The 27,228-nt window shown below is 47.9% G+C and overlaps 1 protein-coding gene across 1 annotated transcript in view; it reads left to right on the forward strand.

Moving 5' to 3' along the window:
• Positions 1-27,228, forward strand: part of TRPV3 (transient receptor potential cation channel subfamily V member 3) — a 96,475-nt gene that overhangs the window by 8,510 nt on the left and 60,737 nt on the right. Inside the window, exons 2-3 of the mRNA XM_085649327.1 lie at positions 2,454-2,564; positions 25,831-25,935. Coding sequence (XP_085505453.1) covers positions 2,458-2,564; positions 25,831-25,935 — 212 coding nt within the window. The 5' untranslated portion in view covers positions 2,454-2,457. The remainder of the gene's footprint in view (positions 1-2,453; positions 2,565-25,830; positions 25,936-27,228) is intronic.

The raw sequence follows: 27,228 nt of genomic DNA on the forward strand, positions 1-27,228 counted from the left end.
AATGATAGTGTTTGTTGGCCCTCGGAGGCAGCACGTGCTGCCGAAGGCGCCACACAGCGGTGTTACAGTTCTGCAAATCACCAACCTCTCGGCCCACAGTGGGCACAGGAAGACGTGGCCAAGAGTTTTGTTTTTAAGCTCTCAGTGGCTTTTCAGACATGCTTAGCTGCTGCTGCTCGCATTGTAAACGTCTTGTAGTAAGTCGGTTTCACCAAGGAGTGTTATGTGGTTTAACATGTGACTGACTTCCTACAAAAAATAAAGGTAAAAAGTAAATAGCTGAATGTTATTTTGCATTTCACAAATCTGCCCTGTAGAAGAATGCCATTATATAATCAGCTAATTCTGGCTTTGCACTGTGGGGCTTGTAGTTTTGCTTTTAACAATTTCATTTTGTAATTAAACCTGCAGCATGCAATGTGCTATTGTCTATAATTCCATCACTGGCATAAGGTGTTGTGCATGACATGGAACCACTTGCCAGTTATATTTTAACATTTTACAAAGTTGTCTTCCCATTTCAAAAGCGGCTAGCTTAATATGTAAAACGAAAGTAAACTCTGCTAACATATTTTGTGAGGTTTAATTACATCATCCATTAAAACAAGCCTTGGCAATGTAAATTATTTTGCCATTTGTGTAAGGAACGTTTAATGCTAAGCTTCACAACCTAATAAAGGTAAAACATGGGCAGCAGCAGTGCATACTTCCCTAACACAATCAATAGGTAACAGAGAGGTTTCAGCAGCAGAAGGAACATCACACAATTTTCTCACACATACAGGTGACTAATACACGAAAGAGGGAGTGAGAGGAGTTAAAGGACTTGTACAAGAAGTCCCACACTCTTGGCCGAAATAGTCAAACCGCTTGTTGAATTAGCATACATTCATGTACTCCGACCGACCTAGTATGGTATGCTTCAACAGTGTGTTCCACATCTAGCAGAGGGGAGTATCTGAGAGTACTGCTGTTCACTGGTTGTACAGTCTATCTTTGTAATGTGTTACTTAGTTTGGGTGAGGCTACGTCTCTTATAACAACATTTATCTTCTACCCTTTTCACACTGTCCGATCTCTAATAAAAGTGCATGTAGGGGATCTAAAAATGTTTTTACTGGCGTCTCCCCAACACAAGGTTAAACAAGTGTTGGCATAGCCAATAGGTCTCGCCTTTGGGACCTTATAAGTGTTTAGCCATGCAACAGTTGCATAACTAAACACTTATAAGGTCCCAAAAGCGAGACCTATTGGCTATGCCAATGCTTGTTTTAACTGCTGCTATTGAAGCCTCACAGAGAACATCAAAGCGGCCAAGGGGCCGCAAAAGTGATCGTGATCAAATATCAAAGCGGCCGCACGGCCGCGAAAGTGAAAGTAATCGCGGTAAAGCGAGGCGCGCGCGCCCGCGCACATGCACTGTAGCTCTAGGCTGGCCTGGTAGCACTTTTTGGAGCCCTCTCAATAAGTCTCGCCAGACCAGCGCATGCGCTGGGTCAGGCGAGACCTAAAAAACAGGAGGCTCAAGCAACCAACCCTTTCTTTCTGTGTTTACACGTTTTGGCCCTCTTATGTTGTGCCTATATGTCAGGACTACAGATTTCTCAAATCAAATATTGTTACCCAGCCACTTGTTCATAGATCATATTATGTAAGATTGATTATGTAAGTACATTTAATATATATTTTGTTCTTCATAAGTTGGGGCAACAGTAGTAGAAACACCACTTTTTCATTGACCAGTGACCATGGGTATAAACAGTGGACGTTTCCCTCTTTCGGAGGGCAGGTACAGCTAGGGAGGTAGCAGCACAAACCTTCTCCATCACAGGGCAGGTGCAAACCATGAAGCAACAGTGCAAGCTTTGCAAAGAACAAGTGAAGAAGGCAGTAGCAGAACAAGCTTCCCTCTCACAAAACTCAGCATGTGCAACCTTCCATTGCTTGCAGAACAGATCCAGCAGGGCAAACCAGTACAAGCCTTCATCACTCACAGAACATGCGCATGAGAGATATGGAGGTCACAGATAGATCCCTGGAGTGGGTACTTAATCCACTGAGCGAAATACATAGGAGGATGAGCAAATGAATATGTGAGATATGACACCATTCTTTCTCGGGTGATATTCCAGGTTGGCATTCTGAAGGCCTTGCTGCTGTGACTCAGAGACCTGCAGTTTGTGTTGATTCTTTGTTTTTCAGTATTTTGAGAAGTAGCCATTAGCCAGTAGATCTTGTTATTTGGAGAAGCCCTGACACAGCCTACATAAGTATCCGTTGAACATGCATGCGCACCAAAAGCTGTTCAATCCCAGCCTTGGTGCTGCACCTGTGTAAAATATTGAGGCCTGCCACTGCTTGTCACAGTCATGTCTGAAATGCCCTGTCAGTGTATATAAAATGTATAGCTTGTTTCCATTGCTTGATACACCTGCTGGTCTGTCGCTCCGCAGAAACATGAACAAGCCTCACAATGAAGGGTCTCCCCTTATTGTCAAAGAGAGGATCATGCCGGGAACGCCTCCCAGAATCAACAAATTCACGGACAGCGGACTGAAGAAAAGGTAAGAACAAATGTGTTGTCACGGTGGTTGGTGGGTGAGTGGAGCTTTGCCACTTTGTTGGTCCTCGGCGCCTACTGTTAAAACCTGTGTGCTACAGATGTGCATCCCAGCAGGTGTGAGGGGTATCATGAGCTCTAATGGCAGTGATGCAATGACCAGTACAATTCTGTAAAAGTGTGTGACTTTTCCACCCACCTATGTGTCTAGACATGCATTAGGAGTGCATACACCCACAGACACCCTCAGGAATATAAGTAGCCCTTACATTGATGGGATAGCACGTGCACATGTGGAAATCCTACCCAAGGCTGTTACAAGTCACAGAACACGATCGAAATGCAAGTAGCTATTGGTGACCTGCATCTAGTTGATCTCTTACAAGCCCAGGGCATCTGCTGTAAGAACAGGTGATATCGGCCGGGTTTTGAGTGTTCTTGTAGCAGAAAGGAACTCATCCAGGCAGTAGCTTGCTTAGGGTAGCAGAGCCAGCCCTGTTCCTTTTAATGGTTAACGCAGTTTGAGCACAGCATAAGAAACCCATATAATTAAAACAGTTCATGGAAAAAAATGTCTGTCCATTGAAATAAAGAGAAAGAAAAGCGAAATGCAAAACATCTTAATTAGACCAAGAAAACGCATAAACCTAAACTGAGGTCTGGAGCGAGATAAACGAAACACAAATATAGGTAATTTTCTTATTTTATTCGTCAAGGTCTGGCTCTCTCTGCCATACATTTTTGACCAGAAAGTTGCATAAGAGGATTTACAAATCAGTTAAATCTACTGTTGCTTCCAAATTAGCCAGACTATGATCAAGGCATGTTTGCACACCGTGGGGTGAAAGTTTCAGGAACGTCAATGTCTGAGGGAAAGTAAGGATTTTGCTAAACAGTTCAGTACAACATGCCAACGTCCCTGGCCTTCCCAGTATGGGCTGCTCTTCTCCCACCCATGGATATCCAAGGCAAGCGATGACCAGCACAGCAGCTTCTGGTAGTCTACCCAGAGATCCGGTGTTGCCTCTGGGGTTCCTTTGCTTTGCTATTACTCCCTTGCGTCTGTCACAAGCGTTTCTGGCATTATGATTGATCGTGCCCACATCACTTCAGCCAAGGACGGTGGCTCATACTCACGAGCCTTCTGTGAAGATCCTTCTTCTAATATCTCTGGAACTAAAATCCTTCCCCTAACCGCCTGAGCTCACCTCACCTTTTTACTGTTTTGAAAACCTATACAATAAGGTTTAGGTCAGTTTCCTCTCACTCTCTGCCTCACCCCTCCAGTCTATACTATCCAAGTCTATCCCAACACAGAGTATCTGGTGCTCATCCTTTCTTTGGGTTGTTTCTGCCTGGTCTTTGTGGTTCTGGTGATGTATGGCCTCAACACCCTTGTCATACTACAGTCACACAACTTCTGTTTTCTGCTGGCTGATCCATCCCCTCTGTGGAAGAGCAGCCCATGGCAGGCCCTTTTCTTCGCCATTCCCCTTACAGGAAGCTGACTGCAAAAAATCATAATTATATATATATATAATTTACATACCAAACTGCAAGTAGTGCATTTATTACAATGGGTTCTACAAGTCTAAGAATCATTGTCTTTGATCTATGAGTTATTGTCGCTGATTTTTCATATGGGTACCTTTAACATATCATGCCCATTCAATCATTACTTTAATGCACTCCTTGAAAACATTCCAAATAATCCCACACATAAACCTGCAGTATATTGTTAGATTCATACAATATTTTCAGTGAAATGGCAATTCGGTCAATTAGCTGGTCAATTCTCTTCTCTCATCAACAGGTATTGAAGTATATGGTATAGTTTTTTTTATATCCACCAGTAGAACTGTCACAAATTGAAGGCAAGAGGCCCTTCAGAAAGAAACTTAAAGCTGGCTTTTTACACTTTAGCCTTTCAATTTTCTTTTTCCTCTTTACTCTCCATATAGTGCTGGGACACTCTTTTAGATTAGCCGCGCGCTTAACAAATCACGGCATTCATTCATTCATTCACTAAAATGGGCAGGTCAACCCTGTTGTGTCACACTCCTGGGGAAAGAAATCAGAATTGAAACCAAAGGTCTCTTAAAGTCAGGTTCCTATTTTGCTCTCCATTTGTAACACATTCCTTTCGACCTCAGCCCATTGCAACACCTCCCTTCTCCATTTATTCAGGCTAAGCCACTGGCTCATCTGAGAAACCCCAATATTACTTTGATATGTAGTGTCTCTCAATACCCAAAGTATTATGCTTCTCAGGGATTTTGAATCCTAAATGAACAAGGTATTGCTTGGTATATAGAAAAATCTACTGTCGTGCTCTGTAAAATGGTCTTTAAAAAAATAATATGTATGTGAGCTGCTGGAAAGCCAACACACTGAGTTTTTCGTGCTGGATGGGTAGAATGCTGGAAAGAGAATGACTGAATTCCAGAGAGGAATCATCAGTCTTCTGTATCCTTCTTCCTTTTGTGATCTCTTGTGATTCTCGATGGTGGCCTAAGATGCTCTCTCCTACTTGGGTGCTTGAGGGTTGGAAGTGGGAGAATGACCACCTGCGTTGGAAGTGGAGGCCAGGGGGTACTGCAGCACCCCCAAAATAAACATGCTGGAGTTCAGAAGATGAATATGCAATAAAGATGCCTTTATATCTTATCTTGTCTGAAAGGTCAAATGTCAGGCTCCGTCTTCAATTTGCTGTTTATTCTTTTAGTGTGGAGATTGGTGTTAACTCTTTTTTCTTTGACTGGAAAGTGAGGGGATTTTTTCATTTGAACTGTGTGACAATCTTGCTGGTGTGAAAGGAGGGGCTGTAGGCTATTTGTTTCCTAACACATAACACAACTTTAACTGCACGGAAGTTAGGGAAGCCCAAAATATATCATCCATTAGGAACGCACCAAATAAATTACTTTCTTGTGTAATTCTGAAATGTGATGGAAAAAAATATTTTAATAGGATCAAAACAAATCAAGACAATTTACTTGGTGATGAGCAAATGATAAATATTCACTCAAACCCGAATTCCACACATCATCATTTGTGTGCTGTATGATATTATCAGTAAAACTGCATGGGTGTGCAAATTTAGTGGCCATTTGAATGGGAAATGTTTTGCACGTAAATAAAGTGCACTACCACACCATGCTATAGTGATATATTTGCAACAGGGTGTTCCAAAAGGGACCACCAGTTAGATTCTACACCCCTACTGCTCTCCTCCTGAATGGGCATGGCTCATTTGCTACACTTGTTCTTTGTCTGATGCTAGGGATTTTCACAGTCCCTCTGACTTCAGTGATGTAAATTTGATGGCAGCACCCTATCCTCAAAAGTGTTCCGGCACCACTGGAAGGAGCAATTGTTTCATGTTTATCAGTGATTCCCCTGCTGCTGCTGGATGGTCGTTCTCCTTTGCCTTTCGATCAGTTCCTCTATCTCCAGCGCTGCTTGGATTTCTGTGACTGACTTTACTTATGATGTCAAAATAAGGTTGAGAGTGCAGCTGGATGTTGTTTTTTTGCTGCTGCGTTATGAAATATGAGATGAACAAAGCCACATGTTCATATCATCCAGGAGTGCTTCATGTCCGGGGCCGGACTGGGAACCCAAAGCAGCCCAGGCAATATTGTCAGACCAGGCCCGGGGGGGACCAATATTGCAGCACCACTGCAAAACAAGCCCCCACCCTTCCAGCCTCCTGGGGAAACGCCTGATGCCTGCCATGGCCTGTCTGGCTCTGTTCATCTCTGGGGGTGCAGGCCCTGCTAGGGGTTTGGTAGACTCTTGCAGGAATCTATCCTGCCTGCCCAGTATAGCTGGGCCATTGGCTGCTCTCAGACACGTGTCAGAAGGGCCAGCCAGTCCTTCCCACCGCTTCAATGCAAGTCACAATCGAGCCCCTTGATATCACCTGTGATTGGCCATCACAATGGTGCAGTTTTTCTGCTGAAATGAGGGTGCATGCAATGCAGCGTGGCTTCAATCAGCATGCCAAATTTAATATCACGGAAGCCAAGTCTTTTGACATTATGTTCTCCCTATCTGATGCCATTTTTTTTTATTTTTTGCTTTTTGAATGAAAAAAATAAAAACATCGGTAAACATCCTAGTTCCTTTAAGATTGATTCTTCACACTGGCGTGCACATTTTGGGGATAGAGCTGTTTCAGCTTATGAAAACTGAAACATTGTGAATATTAATGGGATTCCCATGATAGGCAGGTATTATTCAAGCAATGGCAGTTTCAGCATTCTTTTTCTACTTTAAGCATATGTTCCTGTAACTTCTAAAGACTGGAATACTGTATTTGCATTACAAAAGTGAGGTTCCTAGCATGTCGCAGTGAGTTAAAATGAAACTTCATAAAAAACTGGAACTCAAGAAAGGGGCTATTTCCCTGCTTGCTCACCCGCAGTTAACAAGACAAGACCAGTACTTAAGACTGCCATGTAATCACGTTGTTTATAAACACAGAAGCAAGCGCGCGTGCACGCGATGGCATGTGAACCAAATCGACCCACTTCAGCTGCCAAAACTAGTAGGCAGAGAGCATGCCTCCGGGAGGGGCGCCACCCTGTTTCGACTCAGTCATGCCGGGATGTCTCATTACTCACGCTTTGAAAACGTCACACGTGCCTAGATCTGCAGGAATGAAAATTATTGACACCGTCTCCTCCCATCATAAGCTATATTGTTATTTCCATGCTTCTATAAACCATTTTCAGTTTTGCGGCATATCAAGGTGCACCTCACTCCGGTATGAAGCAAGTTCTGGGGGGGGAGATGTGTTTTATGCCAGAGGGTGTTGGGTTTTGCTGCTTTTCTGGACTCCTCGCCTTTGCAAGACAATGTGATTTGTGTACGTGCTACTGGTATCCAGCAATGCGTGACTTTCAGGCAGCTAGCATTTTGGGGAGAAAACTGGTTCACCATAGGTTGTGTTATGCTGCGACCTCAGGAAAGCCAGAAAGAGGCTGAAGAAATGAGTACAAAAAGACGAGTATCTCTTGGAGGCTCAGGGGTTATTAAGGCAAAACCGGTCTTAGGATGCTTGTATTCTGGCTCAGAGAAGACCTGGCTTGGCAGTTCAGGGTGGACTGTTCCTATTGGAGCAGGGGCAAGGCTGATTTGCATATGGCTGGGTCTAATCTGAGATGGCATGGTGGGCAAAAGAATGATGGGCCTGGAATGCTACCCTGAGCGATTGCCAGCGGTTAGAAAAAATTGTGAGCATTTCTCCCCTCACATGAGCTGCAAAATTCCAGAACTGGGTCCCTGCTAGCAAACAGGAGAGTGATGATTCCACGGTTACAAGCTGCTGGCCCGAAATATGAACTGTGATGTAACACCTTGATGGAATCGGAGATTGCGGGGGCCTCCGAATGTGTAGAGGTCGTGCTGATGAGAAACTAGATGTTGATTTGGACAATAAACAATGATGTGAGTGCATGAAGACAGGCTTGATGCAAATATATATATATAAACTTATAAGTTGAAATTTACTATGCTGTGAAAGGATGATGCTAAACTGGGTAGATATGCTTCTTGAGCTTTATAAAACTACCCTTCAGACTAGGGGCATAACTATCAATAGTACAAAAAGTCTGAGGAGCCCACTGGACCCAAAGTATAGCACTTTTTTACTAGCAGACCTGTGGTCAGTGTTTCATTTGAGACAGTGGCTGCTGGTGTAGGGTCACTGGCACTCATTTTTGGGGACCAGCACTTATTTTACCTTATCAGACATTTCATGAGAGCAAGAGCGGTAAAAACACACAAAGCAGGAAGACGGAAGAAAAGAAAGACTGAAAAACCATCACAAGAGGGAGAAAGTAGAATCTGGCAAGAGTGAGAAAAGGAGTGTCCATTAGGCCATTACCGAAACATGAGGTGAATTGAAGACTTCTCAGCCTTGGTGTTGGGAGCACCAACATTTGATAGCACTGGCCATGGGCTTCTGAGAAGAGCTTTGGGGACCGACACTCATTTGTTCACAAATTAAGCACAGCCACGGGTTGGGGGTAATCACAGTCCAGGGCTGTGTTGTAGTGTTGCGTCAAAAATGTGATGGCTCATACCCCCACAGATGACTGCCAAGGAAAACCTAGTCACTTCTCCAAAGTGTAACACTCCACCCAGAGGCAACCAGAGTCCCATCCCTCCACACTAGCAGAGAGCAACCAGGATGATGGCAAACAGGTGGCAGTACATGTCGTGTGGGCGGTTGACCCACACTGCTCCACACCCTAATCAATCCTCATGTGCTCACTGACATTCAAACAAGCTTGTCACTGCTCTTGTCGACAATGTGGCATCCATAAATCACATGGTTGCTGACGTGTACTGCAATCTATTACTAGAATGTCCGGAGGGCAAAGCCGGCCGCCTGCATATAGATGCGTCGATTGCTCTTCAAGTGCTCAGACACCAAAGGATAGCCTTTCGCCTTTGCCCCAAAGTAGAGAAATGGCTGAAACTTCTCAAGCAGGCTGGCATCATTAAGAAGGCGACAGGCCTATCCCCATGGGTCTCCCCATTGTGGCTGAGAAAAAACCTAAGCAACCAGAAGCAGTGAGTATCTGAATCAATATGAGGGTGTCCAATCTAGCTATTTAACGTAAGCGCCACCTGACACCGACCAATGATGACCTAATTGGAGGGCTATCTGGGTCGAGGTGGATCTCCAAGGTGAACCTTTGATCTGTCTATCATCAGATACCGCTGCACCCTGACTCTCGCCCCATAACTATGTTCTCCACACATGTAGGTCTTTGCCAGTACACCCGTTTGAGCTTCGGCATCTCAAGGGTAAATGAAGTCTTTTAGCACATGATCAAAGAGGTATTGCATGGTCTCCCGGGAGTGTTGAATGTGAGCATTGACATCTTGGTGCATTCCCAACATTGCACAGCCATTTCCCTCTCCTCTGTGTGGTGTTCCCCATGCTGAAAGATAATGGTTTAATGCTCCACTGAGATAAGTGTGAGTTTTTGAAGAACAACATCAGTTTCTTTGGCTACCGGTTCACTGACCGGAGTATAGGTCCAGACCCAGAAAAAGTGAAAGACATTCGAAATGCCCCAGCTCTCACATCTGTGTCAGGTGTCTGTAGTTTCCTTGGCATGGTGACTGTGGGCGTTTCATGAAGAACTTGTCAGATGTCACAAGTCCCCTTCGTGAACTTACCAAGTCCAGCAGCTCATGGGTATTGGGGTAGAAAAAGAGCAAGCTTTTAGAAACACGAAGGAAGCCTTGTCTGCTGACACAATTCTGGTATACTTTGACTCCAAAAAGGACTCTCAGCTAGTGGCGAATTCTAGCCCCACAGGGTTACGAGCAGTTCTAGCCCAACATGAAAAATGCGGGGAGTGGGCCCTAGACGTGTATGCGAGCCAGACGTTCATGCCAACCGAGCAAAGATGCTCTCAAATAGAATGAGGGGGCCATTGCGATTCATTGGGGTGCCCCACCTTCTACATATACTTATATGGACACCTTTTTACTATCTTCCCCGATCACAAACCATTTATGCCTTGTTCCAGGGATCCCCTTCCAAGCCACTCCTGAGGATTGAGAAATTTATTATTCAGTTGCAGGAGTGCAACTTGATGGTCGAGTATCAGGCGGGCATGCACAGCCGTGCAAACTTCTTGTCACACCATGTACACCCAGTAACCCCTTCTGAATCTAGGAAAGCACAAGATGTTAAGGAATATGCCCGCCTTGTTGTTGACAGGTCCAAGCCCATCCCCATGTCCCTCTCAGATGTTGTGGAAGCCACCGAGGGTGATGACTGCCTCCAAATTGCCATCCAGGCAGTACTAACGGGAGACTGGCAGTCCTTCAGTTGCCCGTCAGCACACTGCAATTAAGAGGCCAAGTCAAAACTCCAATCATTACATCACGTTCAACAAGAACCATCTGTCACAGTGGAACGCTGCCTTATGCGAGGACCATGAATAGCCCCCACCCAGCAGTCTGAGACAGCAAGCTGTTCTCCTAGCTCCAGGCCTTCATCAGCAAGTGGTGGAGGTAAACAGAGACTGTCCTGCCTGTCAAGCGACCGGCCAGCCGGAACCTCTGGCACCAGTCATCATAGAAGAAGGACCTACATCTCCATGGTAATGAGACAGTGCAGATTTTTTTAATTTTTTTATTTTTTATTACATTTTCACAAAAAATATACAAAACAGGGCATGCGGCCTAATATCACAGTGGTGAGGAACGGCCATAGACATATATGAAATGCGAAACACAAGCATTTTGACATCTCAAGTTCAACATGACTTACGAGCTACTAAATGTTAGCAGGGAGGCCACGACCAATTTAGCCCAATTTTCATGCCGGCTCTGTTGATCCCAGCCAGCCACTAGGGAGGGCGTCTCCCCCACACGCCTTCGTCATCTGACTCGAGTCCCCGTAGGGGCTTACAGTACCACACCTCAGTCAGGGGGATCCCCAGGTAACATGACGCCGTCGATGCCCACAGCCAGAGCAGAATCAGTAGATTGCGCCCGGGCCCAGTCTAGAAACGGCTCCCAAATATCCCTGGGTCTAGATGTTAGCGGCATAAGTTCCCAGAACACCGTCAATTGGGATTGGCCATATGTGACTTCTCTCAACCATTCTTTGATAGTGGGTTTCCTACGCTTCCCCCAGCCAAGAGCAATCTGTCTCTTCGCAAATTGTAAAAGTAGTGCATGTAACTTATGCTTTTTAATGTGAGTGTATTTGACAAATCCCAACAGGCCCAGTAATGGAGATGGGGGTACCTGAACGTCGAGGATCTGATTTATGGTTTCGAAAACTTTTGTCCAGTACCCAGCAACATCTGGACATGTCCAAGCCATGTGGAGGAACGAGGCCACAGGCGCTCCACAGCGCCAGCAGCAGTCGCAGTCCCTCAAACCCATCCTCTGTAGGCCAATTGGCGTCATATAATAGCGGTGTAAAAATTTAAAATGAATTAATCTGAGTTTGTAGTTGGGTGAGAGCTCAGTCATTTGGGCGCAACAGTAGGCCCATTCAATATCAGACAAAGGTGTGGGCAGTTCGGCGACCCATTTAGGGCGAGCTCCGGAAGTCGCCACGGGGGCGTCCGTTTGCATACGTGTGTACAAGCGGGTGATCAATTTACTTGGTGATGGCGTAGTCAGCAGGTTTTCAAGGAGTCAGTGCAGATTTTGGGAGTCTCCCTGATGGCTTCCACATGCTCATCCTGGTAAATGACTTTTTCCAATACCTGAAGTTGAAATTGTGCCGACCACCTCTGCGTCAGAAGTCACACATAAGGTCGAAAAAAATAATGCCCTCTCATAGGTTGTTTGGAGAAATTCACACTGCCAACACAGTGGCCTTTGCAATCCTCTTTCCGGGTTACAAAAAATCCAAGGCGGTTGTTTTATTTTATTTGGACGTTACATAGTTGGGGTAACTGTGTAAACTCCAAATAATGTGAAATGACCTCCTTGGATTTTTTGTAACCCCGAAAGAGGATTGTCAGGCCACCGTGGAAAAGAAAAATTGGAGCAACAGAATAAAGAGAGAGAGAGAGAGGAGCCGCATTGCTTGAGAGACCACGAATGACTTAAGGAGCCAGGACGTCATACTGAGAGAGTGACCAGAGGATTGAGGGAGACTGGCACAAGTAGGGAGGTATTGGGGAGCAGGGGGAGAGAGAAATTGTAACCGTGATGCAAGAAACGCAGGTCTGATGGCTGGTCATCAAAGGAGTTGCTAGCAACAGGTAGCAGGATACAACAGAAAAAGGTGTGGCAAAGTGATAACACCAAATCCAAGGGGCAGCCATTTTGTAGTCTGATGTAAACAATGATCTACACAACACAATGGGGTGCCACCTTAAAGTCAGGCTCGATCACGTGATATGACTGAAACATTAAACCTGCTGAAGGGGAAACAAAAACAAAAAAGAACTGCTTTCTCTGTAGTGTTCATGTATGGCATAAAATATTTAATGTGTGATGAGTGAGGCATAAAATAGACATAAAATAGTTCACCATGCATGGCAGTGCAAGCCCTCTGCAGGAGGTGGAATGATACTTCAAACAGCCAATATCATTTGGTAATAGAGAAATACTCCATTGAGTGAGACTAGAAGCCCCCTTTAAGTATAGTTAAAGTATTGGCCGCAATACGACTGATGTCTCTAGCTAGACATAAAAAAATTCAACATTTGGCAAGACTGCTTTAAATTTGTTAAAATTAGTGTGAAACCGGTCGTGTTCCTTGAGCTCCGGTTCAGAGTGGACCTGGCCTGACACTCTGACAGTTTGGGCTGGACTGTTCTTATTGGGGCAGGACCAAGGGTTATTTACATATGGATTTGTCTAATCTGAGGTGGCATTGCGGGCAAAAAAATGATGTGTCGGATTGCTACCCTGAGCTGTTGCCAGTGTGTTGGAAAGGCGTCCGCCGGAAGGGGGTTCGATACACGTCTTGCCCACCCCCTTGACCCACCTCTCCCAAGTAAGCCGAACCAGGCGCGCACACCCTGATCTGCACTGTGAACAGAGGGACACCACACGTATTCTTTGTAGGACGATAAGTTCTTTTATCGATGATTTCAAGGGATCTTTATGACCCAAAAGGCAAATAGTACAGCAGTGGCACAACGTACCACAAATCAGTCGTGGGGAATGGGGGTAGCGAGACAGTCTTTCAAGATAGTGTCTCTGCGAAATACCCTGCGGAAGCTCACAATCCTCGAGCTGGAGGGTGTCGTGTCTCTGGGCGATCTCTTATCGAGTCGTCCTCAAGGGGAGCGCCGCGAGTCTCTCAGCAGGCACAGGTGGTCGGAGTTCAGGAGCCGCGATTCCGTCCGCAGGGCTCAGATGGTTCAATAGCTGGGGGGCCGCGAGTCACTCAGCAGGCCTAGGTGGATCAGTGTTCGGGAGCCGCGACCTCGTCCGCAGGGCTCAGATGGTTCAATAGCAAGAGGCCGCGAGTCACTCAGCAGGCCCAGGTGACTTCAGCGTTCAGGAGCCGCGACAGCGTCAGCAGGCTCAGATGGTTCCAGGTCTTCTCTGTCCTTGTTCCTCCGGCACCCCTTGTTATACTCCGCTGGTTCTTTGAAGTCCGGAGTGCTCGCAGAGGGGGGACTGGGGTGACGGAGGGGGTTCGGCGGGATTTCCTGCCGCTCACTTCTTTGGTCTTTTCAGGTGGGTCTGGGAGGGACCCCAGACGCTCGGTAGGGGAGGCGCCTGCTCCCCAGGGGCCTGGTGGCCGATTGAGTCCTCCCGGGGAAGGCGACCCGAGGTGTGACTGGGCTGGCGCCTCTGGGTCTGGCTCGAGGGTTCCCGCTCCCTCGGTTGGGCATGCGTGGTAGGGTGTTGAGTCTGTCAGGTCTCTGGCCGGCCCGTGGATCGGGGGTGGCTGGGGCGGCCGGAGTCGGGGATGTCGTGTCTTGAGGGTGGTTGCAGGTTGGCGGGATGATGGAGAGGGCAACGCCGTGAGGCCGGTCTCACACGCGCCCCCCCCAGCTGAAAGGTGTGGAGAACTACCCATCCACTGGGGGGTTCTCCTCGCCGAAGCGGAAGAACCGGGACAGGCCGTCGGCGTTGGCATGATCCGTCCCGGGGCGATGTTCGACAGTGAAATCCATCCCTTGGAGAGAGATGGACCATCGTAGTAGCTTGGGGTTCTCCCCCCTCATCCGCATTAGCCACTGCAAGGGCCGGTGGTCCGTCTGTACTCGAAAATGGGTTCCGAACAAGTAGGGCCGCAGTTTCTTGAGGGCCCAGACTACGGCAAAGGCCTCTCGCTCTATAGTGCTCCAACGCTGCTCTCTCGGCAGCAGCCTTCGGCTGATGAAGGCTATGGGCTGATCAATGCCCTTGTCGTCGAACTGCGAGAGCACGGCCCCGATGCCATGTTCGGATGCGTCGGTCTGGACCACGAACTCTCGGGAGTAGTCGGGGGCCTTGAGTACGGGAGCGGTGCACATGGCGGTTTTCAAGGCGTCGAACGCCTGCTGGCACTGGGGGGTCCACTGCACCTTCTGCGGAAGCTTTTTGGAGGTCAATTCTGTGAGGGGCCCTGCGATACTACCATAATTTTTAATGAACCTCCGGTAGTACCCCGTAAGGCCCAGGAAGGCCCGAACCTCTGTCTGCGTGGTGGGGGGCTCCCAGGACTTGATGGCATCGATCTTCGGCTGGAGAGGGGCGACCTGGCCGCTGCCCACCTGATGCCCCAGGTAGACCACGGAGCCTTGTCCGAGCTGGCATTTGCTGGCTTTCACTGTCAGGCCCGCTTGGCGCAGGGCCATTAGTACTTGTCGTAGGTGCTGGAGATGCTCGTGCCATTGAGAGCTGAATACGGCGATGTCGTCAAGGTACGCTGCGCTGAACTCCTCGAGTCCGGCCAGGACCTTGTTCACCAACCGCTGGAACGTGGCTGGGGCGTTTTTCATCCCGAACGGCATGACCCTGAAGCGGTAGTGGCCATCTGGCGTGGAGAAGGCAGAGCGCTCTTTCGCCCCTTCCGTGAGAGCGATCTGCCAGTACCCGCAGGTCAGGTCGAAAGTGCTGAGGAACTGGGCGGCCCCCAGGCGGTCGATGAGCTCGTCGGCTCGGGGAATAGGGTGAGCGTCTGCGCGGGTGACCGCATTGAGCCCCCGATAGGCTACACAGAATCTTAGTTCGGGGCGACCCCTGGGGAGGCAGCCTTCGGGACCAGAACCACCGGGCTGGCCCAGGGGCTGTCGGAGGGCTCGATGACCCCTAGGTTGAGCATTTTCTGTACCTCGGTCTTGATGCAGGTGCGGACCCGGTCAGGCACCCGGTAGGCTCGGTGTCTCACAGGCGGGCAGTCGCCGGTGTCCACGTCGTGGACACACCAGTCGGTCACCCTTGGAATGAGGGAGAAAAGGTCTGCGAATTGTCCGAGCAGCTGGCGGCAGTCGTCGGCCTGCTGGGGAGTGAGGGTGTCCGACAGTTTCACACCCTCCACGGAACCGTCCAGTTCTTTTGTGCACAGGAGATCGGGCAGGGGTTCAGTGTCCTCTTCTGCCCCCTCATCGGTGGCCAGTAGCAAACTCAGTTCTGTCCTTACGAAGTGGGGCTTGAGACGGTTTACGTGGAGGACCCGGAGGGGGTTCCGTGGGGATTGTACGTCGACCAGATACGTGACCTGGCTCTTCCGTTCGACCACCTTGAATGGACCAGTCCATTTGTCTTGTAGGGCGCAGGGTCTCACCGGAGCCATGACCCAAACCTGCTGGCCCGGCTGGAACTCGACCAAGGTTGCGTTCTGGTCATACCAGCGCTTCATTTCTTCTTGGCTGGCCTCGAGGTTAGCCTCTGCAAGTTCCCTAAACTTCCTCGTCTGGTTGCGGAGCGCCAGGATGTAGCGGAACACATCTGGGGGTGTCCCCCGGGGGCTTGTCTCCCAGCCCTCTTTGACCAGGCTTAGGGGCCCTCGAACGGGATGTCCGTACAGCAGTTCGAAGGGGCTGAACCCCAGAGACTTTTGGGGAACCTCCCGGTACGCGAACAGGAGGCAAGGGAGGAGGACGTCCCATTTCCGGCGCAGGGGCTCTTCGAGGCCCAGGATCATTCCCTTCAGAGTTCGGTTGAAGCGTTCCACCAGGCCGTTGCCCTGGGGGTGGTAGGGGGTCGTGAATTTATACGTGACTCCGCACTGCTGCCACAGGGACTTCATGTAGCGGGATATAAAGTTCATGCCGCGATCACTCACAACCTCGCGGGGAAATCCGACCCGGGAGAAGATCCCCATGAGAGCCCGGGACACCACGGGAGCCGTCACGGTGCGGAGGGGGATGGCCTCGGGGTAGCGGGTGGCATGGTCCACCAGGACGAGGATGAATCTGTGGCCCTGGGCGGTCTTCGGATCCAGGGGTCCCACGATGTCGATGCCGACCCGCTCGAACGGGGTACTTACAACGGGGAACGGTTGTAAGGGAGCTTTGCGTTTTCCGCCACTCTTCCCACTGCCCTGGCACGTGAGGCAGGACTTGCAGTGTGTTTCTACATTCGCTCGCATCTTGGGCCAATAGAAGTGGGTCACCAATCGCTGGTATGTCTTGTCTTGGCCTAAGTGTCCTGCCAAGGGTACATCGTGGGCCAGGCCCAGGAGGAGGCTCCGGAACCGCAGGGGTACCACCAGTACTCGTGCTGCGCCTAGCTCGGCGGACTTTTGCTCGCTGTGGAGGAGGCCATTGTCCCAATAAACCCAATGGGTTCCGGTTTGATCACCGGCGACCTGGGCTTCGGCTTGTTGTCTAAGTCCCTCGAGCGAGGGGCAAGTGGTCTGTTCCTGGCAGAACTCTTCGCGGGAGGGCCCCCCTTCGCAGTGCCACTGGGCCAACTCGGGCAGTTCTTCGGGTTCCATCGGGGCCTCTGGGGCGGAAGGTTCCGGTCCTTCCCCTGGGTTAGTGTCTCCTTCTTCCTCGGAAGGAGGGTTGTCTGCTTCTGGTAGGGGGTCCCTGTTCTCGGGGAAAGTGTTCGGTAAGAGGGCTTCACCGCCCTTGGAGGGGGCCACTCGTGCGGTCATGGAGCGCGTGGTGGCGCAGACCCATTCCGGTAGGCCCATCATCTCTAGGTGGGCTCTTCGTTCTACCTGCCCCCACGGGGAATTTTCCAGGTCGTTGCCCAGGAGGCAGTCTACGGGCTGCGAGGTCCGGACCGCTACCTTCAGTTCTCCGGAGACCCCTCCCCACTCGAAGGGCACCAGGGCCATCTGGCAGAGGCTCTCAGAATTGTCGGAGGATACGACCGGACAGAGGGCCCCGGCTAGGATCTGGTCTTCGGAAATTAGGCTGCGGTGGACTGCGGTGACACTCGCCCCGGTGTCGCGAAGGCCCTCGACTCGGTGGCCGTTGATAGTCACCTGCTGTCGGTATTTCTCTGTGTTGGCGGGCAAGGGTGTCTCGGGGACCATTTCTCGATCACCAAGGGAGACCAGGGCCATGGCCGCCGGTTCCCATTCCTCGGAGTCTTCCATTTCTTCCCCCAGAGCCACAGAGGCCATCTGCCGGGTCGTGGGGTTGGTCGTTGTGGTTCGCTGATACTGGGGACACCGGGGGTCATTGGCGTAGTGCCCGGGCTGCTGACAGCGGAAGCAGGTGATCCTAGCTCGTGGACCTGGTCGTCCTGGGGCTCCGGTGCTGGCTGGAGACTGGGCCGAACCCGCCGCTGGTGGGCTGCTGGGGGGGCTGGTGGAGGACCCCCCGGCAAAGTCTCTTGGTCGGCCGTGGTTCCCTCCGCCCCTCTGGCGGGGGGGACCTTGACTGTTGCGGCCGTAGTCCCCCACGGGGCCCCGGGTGGCCCGGGTGTTCACCCAACGATCAGCCTCAGCGGCCAGCTTCCGAGGGTCGGTGAGTTTACTGTCTAGGAGATGCTGGCGCAGTTCTATAAAGCAATTGGCCGCTAAATGTTCCCAGGCGATCAGATCGAACAGTTCTTCGAAGGTGGAGACCTTGCTGCCCTTGATCCACCCGTCCAGAGCTCGGCTGTAAAAGTTCACGTATTCGACCCACGTGGTGCCCGGTATCTTTTTGCAATCTCGGAACCGTTGTCGGTACATTTCGGGGGTGAGTCCGTACCGGCCCACGAGGGCTTCCTTCATGTGGCTGTAGGAGTTCATGACCGCGGAGGGCAGATCGAGCAGAGTGTCCCTTCCTTCGCTTAAGAACCGGCCCCATAGGCCAGCCCCCCAATCCTTCTGCGGGACTCGGTGAGAGGTCATGGCGACTTCGTAGGCTTTAAACCACTGCTGGATATCATCGTTCTTATAATACTCCTTGACCACATCCTTGGGGATGTGAACTTTGGTTTCCCCGGCGGGAGCGGGCTGGGGATTCCCGGGCGGCTGTGACTTTTCGTGTCTAGCCCGCCACTCAATTTCCTTCAGGCCGCGTTCATGTTCTAGCTGGAGTTTCTTTTCGTCGTGCTCCCTTTGGAGTCTCTTCTCTTCGAGTTCCCCTTGTAGCCGTAACTGCTCGACGGCTAACTTCTTCTCTGCCAGTTTTATCTCTCCCTCGATTTTTAGTTTTGCCAGTTCCAGTTCGTGGTTGGGGCTTCTCTCTCGGTCCGCTAGTTCCTCGGAGGACAGGTTCCCCTCTGGCCCGCTGTTTCTCGCCGGGGTGCTTGTTTGTTCATGGGTAGAGTCTCTTTCCGTTTGGGTCGGGGGCGCCCCCGTCTCGACCCAGGCTTTCAGTACTTTCTGGTAGTCTTCCTTTGTGCTCAGTCCGGTGGTAGCGATGCCAAGGTCTTTGCAAAACTGTTTTAGTTCTCTATGCGTGTAATAGTCCAATTGATCTTCTCGGAACGGTGAGCTTATTTCGGTACCTGTGGCACCCAGGGAGGTTTTTCCTTCCATTTCTGTTTGGTAGTGCGTCAGTCGTTTACTGCACGCTCTCCTTCGGTGTCGGCTCGGATCCCGTCGTCTGCCACCAAATGTTGGAAAGGCGTCCGCCGGAAGGGGGTTCGATACACGTCTTGCCCACCCCCTTGACCCACCTCTCCCAAGTAAGCCGAACCAGGCGTGCACACCCTGATCTGCACTGTGAACAGAGGGACACCACACGTATTCTTTGTAGGACGATAAGTTCTTTTATCGATGATTTCAAGGGATCTTTATGACCCAAAAGGCAAATAGTACAGCAGTGGCACAACGTACCACAAATCAGTCGTGGGGAATGGGGGTAGCGGGACAGTCTTTCAAGATAGTGTCTCTGCGAAATACCCTGCGGAAGCTCACAATCCTCGAGCTGGAGGGTGTCGTGTCTCTGGGCGATCTCTTATCGAGTCGTCCTCAAGGGGAGCGCCGCGAGTCTCTCAGCAGGCACAGGTGGTCGGAGTTCAGGAGCCGCGATTCCGTCCGCAGGGCTCAGATGGTTCAATAGCTGGGGGGCCGCGAGTCACTCAGCAGGCCTAGGTGGATCAGTGTTCGGGAGCCGCGACCTCGTCCGCAGGGCTCAGATGGTTCAATAGCAAGAGGCCGCGAGTCACTCAGCAGGCCCAGGTGACTTCAGCGTTCAGGAGCCGCGACAGCGTCAGCAGGCTCAGATGGTTCCAGGTCTTCTCTGTCCTTGTTCCTCCGGCACCCCTTGTTATACTCCGCTGGTTCTTTGAAGTCCGGAGTGCTCGCAGAGGGGGGACTGGGGTGACGGAGGGGGTTCGGCAGGATTTCCTGCCGCTCACTTCTTTGGTCTTTTCAGGTGGGTCTGGGAGGGACCCCAGACGCTCGGTAAGGGAGGCGCCTGCTCCCCAGGGGCCTGGTGGCCGATTGAGTCCTCCCGGGGAAGGCGACCCGAGGTGTGACTGGGCTGGCGCCTCTGGGTCTGGCTCGAGGGTTCCCGCTCCCTCGGTTGGGCATGCGTGGTAGGGTGTTGAGTCTGTCAGGTCTCTGGCCGGCCCGTGGATCGGGGGTGGCTGGGGCGGCCGGAGTCGGGGATGTCGTGTCTTGAGGGTGGTTGCAGGTTGGCGGGATGATGGAGAGGGCAACGCCGTGAGGCCGGTCTCACACAGTGGTTATACTATTTGCAAGCATTCCTTTCATCACTTTTATGCGTGTCTGATGACATTTGTTGAAGGCAGGCTCAGCATTCAAAATGTAAGCACATGGCATTGGTCGCCGAGTGCACCATTCAAAAGTAGTTTCGAAAGTGTATAGAAATACGTATTATGAGGTCACGAGATAATAAATATGCAGGCTAAAAATATACAGGTGGTATTTTAAAGTAATCTAGTTCATCTAATTAAACCAGTTCCCAAGTCTTGGCAGAGCAACACCCTGCTGCCACTTCCTCATGGATTCACCGGCTGTCTTGCTGTAGGAGTCCCTCAGGGCCTGAAGCTTCCATAAGTTAGTGACCTTTCTTGTCAAAGGAAATATGTTGTAATTATTTCACAAGACTGGAATTTCTTTACATTAACTGACATTTCAAATTACAGCTGATATGTTTATCACTGTGCAATTACATGGATTGTTCACACATTCATGCTAATATATTTAGCAATGCCCTAAGAAAATACATTTAGAACGCGTTGTTTCATGGAAACACACCGTAACACACTGCACACGTTAAGGAATCCATGAAAAGAAAATGATGAGAGATAAAACTGGCTAGTCCAGGGTTCTCTAGAAAATGTTGCTTGTTAAATTAATTTACCTATACCTAACCTAAAAAGCGTGAATTTGAGATGGAAATGTGTGTTTTTTCAAACATTTTAAACTGACGTTTGTAAAAAAATAAAAGAAAAGAAAATTGAATTTCCAACATAAATTTATATCTGATGTTTGAGTAATCATATGGCATATACTACTCATAACATTACTTTGGTGCTAGGGGTGTTGCAGCTATGGGTGTTATGTATTACCCATGGAGAGGCATTCCCATTAATAAAGCCTTTTCACATTGCTGCTGGTAACCAGGCTTGATGTACTGAGGTGATCACTGTAGACAATCTTGCATGGGGTCGCCACTAACGTTATCATGTCTGATGTGGCCACTATCGCAACACTTATTATATCAGTGGTTCGGTGTGACTTTATTTGATCATGAGTGGCTCTTAATAAACAAAAGGTTGGAGACCCCTGGGCTAGTCTCTACTGTTTTCTTATTTCAAATCACAACTAATATCTTACCACTTTGCAAGATGATAAACACAGATGAAATTCACAATCTCATATACGAAATTATTTACTATAGTATTTCAACCATTATTATCCTTTTCATCTCTATTAGACATAATTTTAAAATGACCCACAATAGCTCATATTCCTAAACCTCAAATTGCTTGTTCTTTTTTTGTGGGGTGATGATTTATCTAAGTCATGGGTATTTGCAAAGATTTTCACAGACGCCAAAAAGCACGATCTGTGGCATGACCGTGGGCTGCATTGATGCCAGCATGGTGGGGGCCAGGGCAGACGCGGATGAGAGATGCGGGAGGAGGAAAATCTAAGTGCGTTTAAAAAATATATATTTTAACCCCCCCGTTCATCCCCCCGTTACTCCATTCCCTACTTGCCACCACTGTACAGGATACCTTATTTGCTTCTTTTCCCTTACTTCAGTTGATATGCAATTAAATGCTAGCCCCTTTGCTTAATAACTTTCCGAATCTTTGTGCTTAATCAAGTAAACAGCAGCCCAATGCTGCTATTCACCTGGAGGCTGCATGTAAAGTTCAGGAGGGCTGCAAGAGGCAGCCAGGCTGTATATCCATGATCTAAGTTGATTTCATGACACGTATCTTTCTAAATATCCAGATTTTCTGTACTTGTAGTAAAGGTTGCTCCAGAAAAGATGACTCACCATTCCAAACCTGAAGTCTGTCCTGGAAAAGTCCTCAATAGCATTTCACTGGTGTCCTAAACAAAAATCCAATTGGATGAGGTTGAATCGCTTCAGCAAATTCATATCTTAGTTAGGAAGCAACTAGTCCTAAGGACAGGCCTTACTTTTGAGGTATGGCCTTCCACTTAGCTTTTACAGGGAGTGCCAGACTATTTTTCTATTCCCAAAAATATTTATAAAATACATACATATGTGGCGCAGTGGTTGAGCTCACTTTACCCATTGACTCGCTTTACTTTGTGACTGCATAAACCCTCTGCACATTGTTCACATTCACCTAACAATGATCCTTTCACTTGATTTGCAAAGTTTGTTAAAAGTGTGCATTTTATTCAATTTTTGCATTAATTTTAAATACAGGCAATTTTGCCTACACTCCTTTTTAAGGTTTATGTTATAAAGTGCTTAAGTGAAATTTTAACACTATCTGCCTGCTTGGTTTGGTTTTGACTTATTATTATCTCTATCACAAATACTAGTACTACTGCTATGACTACTACTACTACTAATAATAATATTATTATTAATAATAATGATAATGTCATCAATGGCACAAATGAAAGCCTTATTTTTGTTGCATATGCTTGCATTGTAAAAATTAAAAATTACCATTGCATCAGCCTGCCAATGCCAGACCTATTGGCTTTGCCGATGCTTGTTCTTTATATCAGCTGTTGTAGTCCTTCTACGATAGTGTGGCAGGACCAAGGCAACCTAGAATCAAGGTCCCTGAGCCCAGCTTTTAAAATAAGCCTTTCTCTAGCTATCTTACATGTATCCACTAATAATATCTTTTCCATGCCCTTAACCAAATGCAAAGAGTTGTGCTTTTAAGAGGCTTTTAAATTGAGCTAACAAAAGAATAAGAATAGCCGAACAGAATAATCTAGGATCGCAAGCATTTGATTTAATAACACAGCTCCATAATTTGTGTATGCTGTATTCTTTGACATCTGGACATCCTCTTCATCATGCCTATCTGAAAATGCATTTCTGCCCGGTCCTTTCTTCTCCAACTCTCAACTACCCTACTCCAAGTCCACTCTTCCCTAGTCGGAAAACACAGAAGCCTGGCGTGTGGGCCTAGAGCACAACAGATCCGTTTTACTGCAGGTTCGACTCTGCCCACAAGCAAGCGTTATTGTAGTTAAAGATTCATTCCTCGTTCGTTTTAAGTGGCCTGTGGCCACCTTTCCCATGCAGGTTTGATTCATCACTGCCCTCAGTTGAGGTTATTACATTCAGGGATGATCCAGTACAGCGTGTTGAGACACCGTTGTGGCACAGGTTGCGCCTATTTCATTTTACCTCTATCGAGAAACCTTTTCCCAGAGGGCTTTCATTGGTATATGCAACAGCTCCGACCCGGAATCCCATATTGTTACACACATGTTCTGACTGGTTCCCATACACCATATTTTGTAATTTATTGTCTGCCACTCCGGTGCTGCCCTATGCGTTAGTCCCCTTGTGCTGTGGCCCAGGAAAAGGGCGCCAGAGCAAGCCGCTGTGTAAAGGAGCACTTCCTGCACCATCCTGCACCGTATGCCATGCACCATGTGGTGCACAATGGTGCAGGGAGGTGCGTGGGGGCCCTACATGTGGCCCCTGTCCACTTCAAAGAAGCCCACAAGGGAAGGGGACCCTGTTTGGGGCCCCCAAAAACTGCTTAAGACAGCCTTTTCATGGCGGTCTTTACAACACAAAAAGGCTGTCGGAAAGAAACATCCTAATCATAATGGCGGTGCCTGCCTCAGCACCGCCTCCATTCCAATCAGAATTGCGATTCCAACCGCCACCTCGACAGGATCGCTGATCCTGTCGGAGGCGGCGGTCTTCCCCCAACTATTTAGCGTCCGACAGCCGGCATTGTGATCTCGCGCTCGGACCGAAGGTCCTCAGTCAGTCAGACCGCCACCCAACGGCCTGTCGGTGGCTGTCCGACCGACATCATAATCTGGCCCTAAATATGGCCCTGTATCCTTTTGAACTAATGATACTGCATCTCATTTTGCTTTGCCTTATTTCTGAGACACCTATTTGGTTTTTAGTTAGTGGTGTTTCGGGAAATCCCCTCTGTTATAATGAGACATCTGTAAGGCCTCCCTCGATCTAACAAACGAAGTGCAGCTGTAGCAGCAGTTCTGTTTACTTTCACTTTCTCACGGGCTGCCTTAAGGGCTGAATGACATTTTTGTTATTGGATAAGCCGTCTACAAATTCCGATGCCATCAATATCACCCCAATTGAGGCCTGCTACTTCACACTGATTAGACATAGATATGTACTTGAAGGCCTTGCTTTGTACAAATTGGGATGCCGCCAAAGTCCACTAAAATAAAAGGAGCGCTACACTGTATCACAAGTTAACACAAGTCCCTACTAATCAACTATTCCAGGCAAAACACGTAATTCTGCCCATGTGTGAACTCTCAGATGTCTGATCATCGATCACCACTTAGCTTTTCCTCACATGCTTGGTATGAGGTCCAGAACAGCAATGGAACCGTGGAGATATCTGCGCCTAAGCAGATAAAGATGAGCTAGGGAAGAAAAGAGAAGTTCATGAATTCAGCTCGGGCCCCTCAGTATTTACAGGTTGCACACATAAGATGTTAGGATAATGAAGCATGTGTTCATTTTTCAATGACGTGTGCTGGGGTCCACATCCAACTAAATCATGTATCACTGGAAGGTGGATTTGACTGGGCTCTGAGCAATTCGTCACTTAGATCTACAGTGCTTACTTCTCTACTAAACCAATTCGTGAGGTATGAGCAGAATGGAGGACTGCCTGGCACTAGAAAATGAGGAGGAAATGACAGTCAAACCCCGCAGAAACAGATTTATTTGTTTATCAAAGCTCCCCCAAAACACCTGAGACCGGTGTCTTCCTGACTCCTCTCCTGACTGCAGTAAGTCATTTGACATCGGCCGAACGCTTGAGGTCAATGGCAACACGCTTTCTCTGTGGAGATTAGAAAGAGGCTAGGCTGTGGTCAGTATCGGCCTGATAGGAAGGCAGGTACATCAGACACTCGGGCAATGAATGCAGCTGCATGCTGGAGTCCCTTGGTGCGTTCATGCCGGGAGTACAGCAGTGGGGCTAGTAGAGGACAGAGGAGGGAGTCCCATGTAGGAAGGCACCAGTAGAATATCTCATGTAGAGGGCTTCTCAATTGCTTCCACAGTGTAAAGCAAATTAAAGATACATTAAGGATAATGCCTGCACAATGCTCCATGCACGCCAATCGGATGATCAGATGATGAGCATCATAGACTGGCAAGGAATTTAGTTTGGCTATCGTGCTAGCGGTGGCAGGGCACTTGACATTTTGATGTCACAAGCAAGGATAAGATAAAAATAAGTGAATCCCTCCCCTGAGATGATCATTGAGTAACTGCTGATGGGGCAGGTCTGAGATTCATGAGCTTACAACAGGAGAGGCTCTTTTATGGAGGCCATGTGAGATTCGTATAGAGCTATTCAATTTACTGAGCAGAAGTTGGTGGGTCTGGGTTCAAAACGTTCGATTGCCTTGGACCCGGGACTACGAACATGTGTCTCCATGTTTCTGCTAGTTGAAGGTTCATTGGGAGCAGAAGTGTGCAGTTGTGGGTCAAAAGTTCCTGTCGGTCTAATAGCACGAACTAGAAGTTGTAAATATTTAAGCCCTTCTCGCAATAACCTTTGTAGACAATGTAGAGGACTTTAAATTTAATCCTCACATCCATAAACAGCCAGTGAAGTATTTTCAGTACATTTTGTTAATTGAAAAATACAGTAACAAAATAATTTCCAAATCTGGCTCACCTATTAATAATGTGACAAAGTGATTCATTGCTATCTTGCTGTCTCATATGGTGTAACCTTTATGTCACTAACACTGTTATGCTCTATTTTTTCAGTAGTTCGCTGTTTGTTCTTGAGCTGGAACCTGTTGAGCCTCTATTAACGATGAAGATGACCGCCCCAGTCTTTTCCAAGCCCATGGATACTCACATCAGACATAGGTAAATGCTAAAAATAATATTATCAAGTAAGCTTCAAGTGCTGGTTCACAAAGAACATGTGTATGTTTACTCTCATGTGAATTTACTGCTATTCCTAGAAGTAGATCTCCACTGTTTTTGCTTGTCACCATTTCCAAGTGGCCGTTTACATCTAGGTTTAGACTTACAATCTCCACTCACTCAATAGAAGACCTATTACAACAGAATTTACAAGTGTAAAGTTACTACTTCAATTTTGATACGTAATGTACAATAACTTGCAATAATTATTATAAACCCAGAAATAATAAAATATTATTAACATTAATACATCAAATTACATATACAATAAATGAAATAAGTTACATATATTAATGTTATAGATACATATTTTATTAATCTTTTTTAATTTTTATAATATTTAGTAAATGTGATAAAAAGGTGTATTTTAAATTATTGTAAAATATTTTTCCGGTTTTTAAAAAACTTTAAAACCTTTTATTTAAAAAAAAATAAAGTTTATTGTTAAATAATAAATCAATACATTTATATAATGTTTTATCACTTAAGAATGGACTCATACTTTGAAATTTCGTGCTAATTCAATTAATTTAATTTCCAGTGGGTGTTATTTAAATTCTATGCCACCATTGCTTTCTATGCGAGTGTGTTTTGTGTGGTGCTTGTTTTAGTACAAGGCTGAACTGGAGTATGCTTGACCTTCCATTGACACTTTTAGGGCTGCATTAACTTTAGTAGTGTATTTTGTGAGTCGCTATTGTCTGAGGGCCTGATTTGATCTTAGCGGATCGTGTCCAGCCATTGCTTTTTTGCAGTCTTCCCTCCCGCTCCCTTGGCAGTCCGCCCGCTCGATTTAGATGTTGGCTGGTTAATGGACTGAGGACCGCCGCAGTCCCGCTGCCTCTGCCAGAATCTTTCTTCCACGTCGATGTCTCAGAGGCAGAAGTAGTCCCGCCAAGATTTCCATTTTACAATGTGCCTTTCCATCGAGGCAACTGTGGCAGGCAAACATCCATGCTCGAGTTGGCAAAATCGAGGAAAAAGAGGTGAAAACTCACCTTTTTTTCGGGGTCCTACTATCGAATCTGTCTTGAATGCCATTGTCCAGGTACCTGCTATGCTGCTGCAACTTGACCACGACACTCACCCACCCCTTTGTCACCAGTATGTTAGGGAGCGTGGTGGGTGTACATTCAATAGTGTGTGTATGTTGTTGGTGTGCAATACCATATGTAAAATAAATGGGCAGTACGCATTAACTACATATAAATTTTGGCAGTTCGACAACTTTTA

This window comes from Triturus cristatus, chromosome 3_2, assembly GCF_964204655.1.
Source record: "Triturus cristatus chromosome 3_2, aTriCri1.1, whole genome shotgun sequence".
Classification (NCBI taxonomy): domain Eukaryota; kingdom Metazoa; phylum Chordata; class Amphibia; order Caudata; family Salamandridae; genus Triturus; species Triturus cristatus.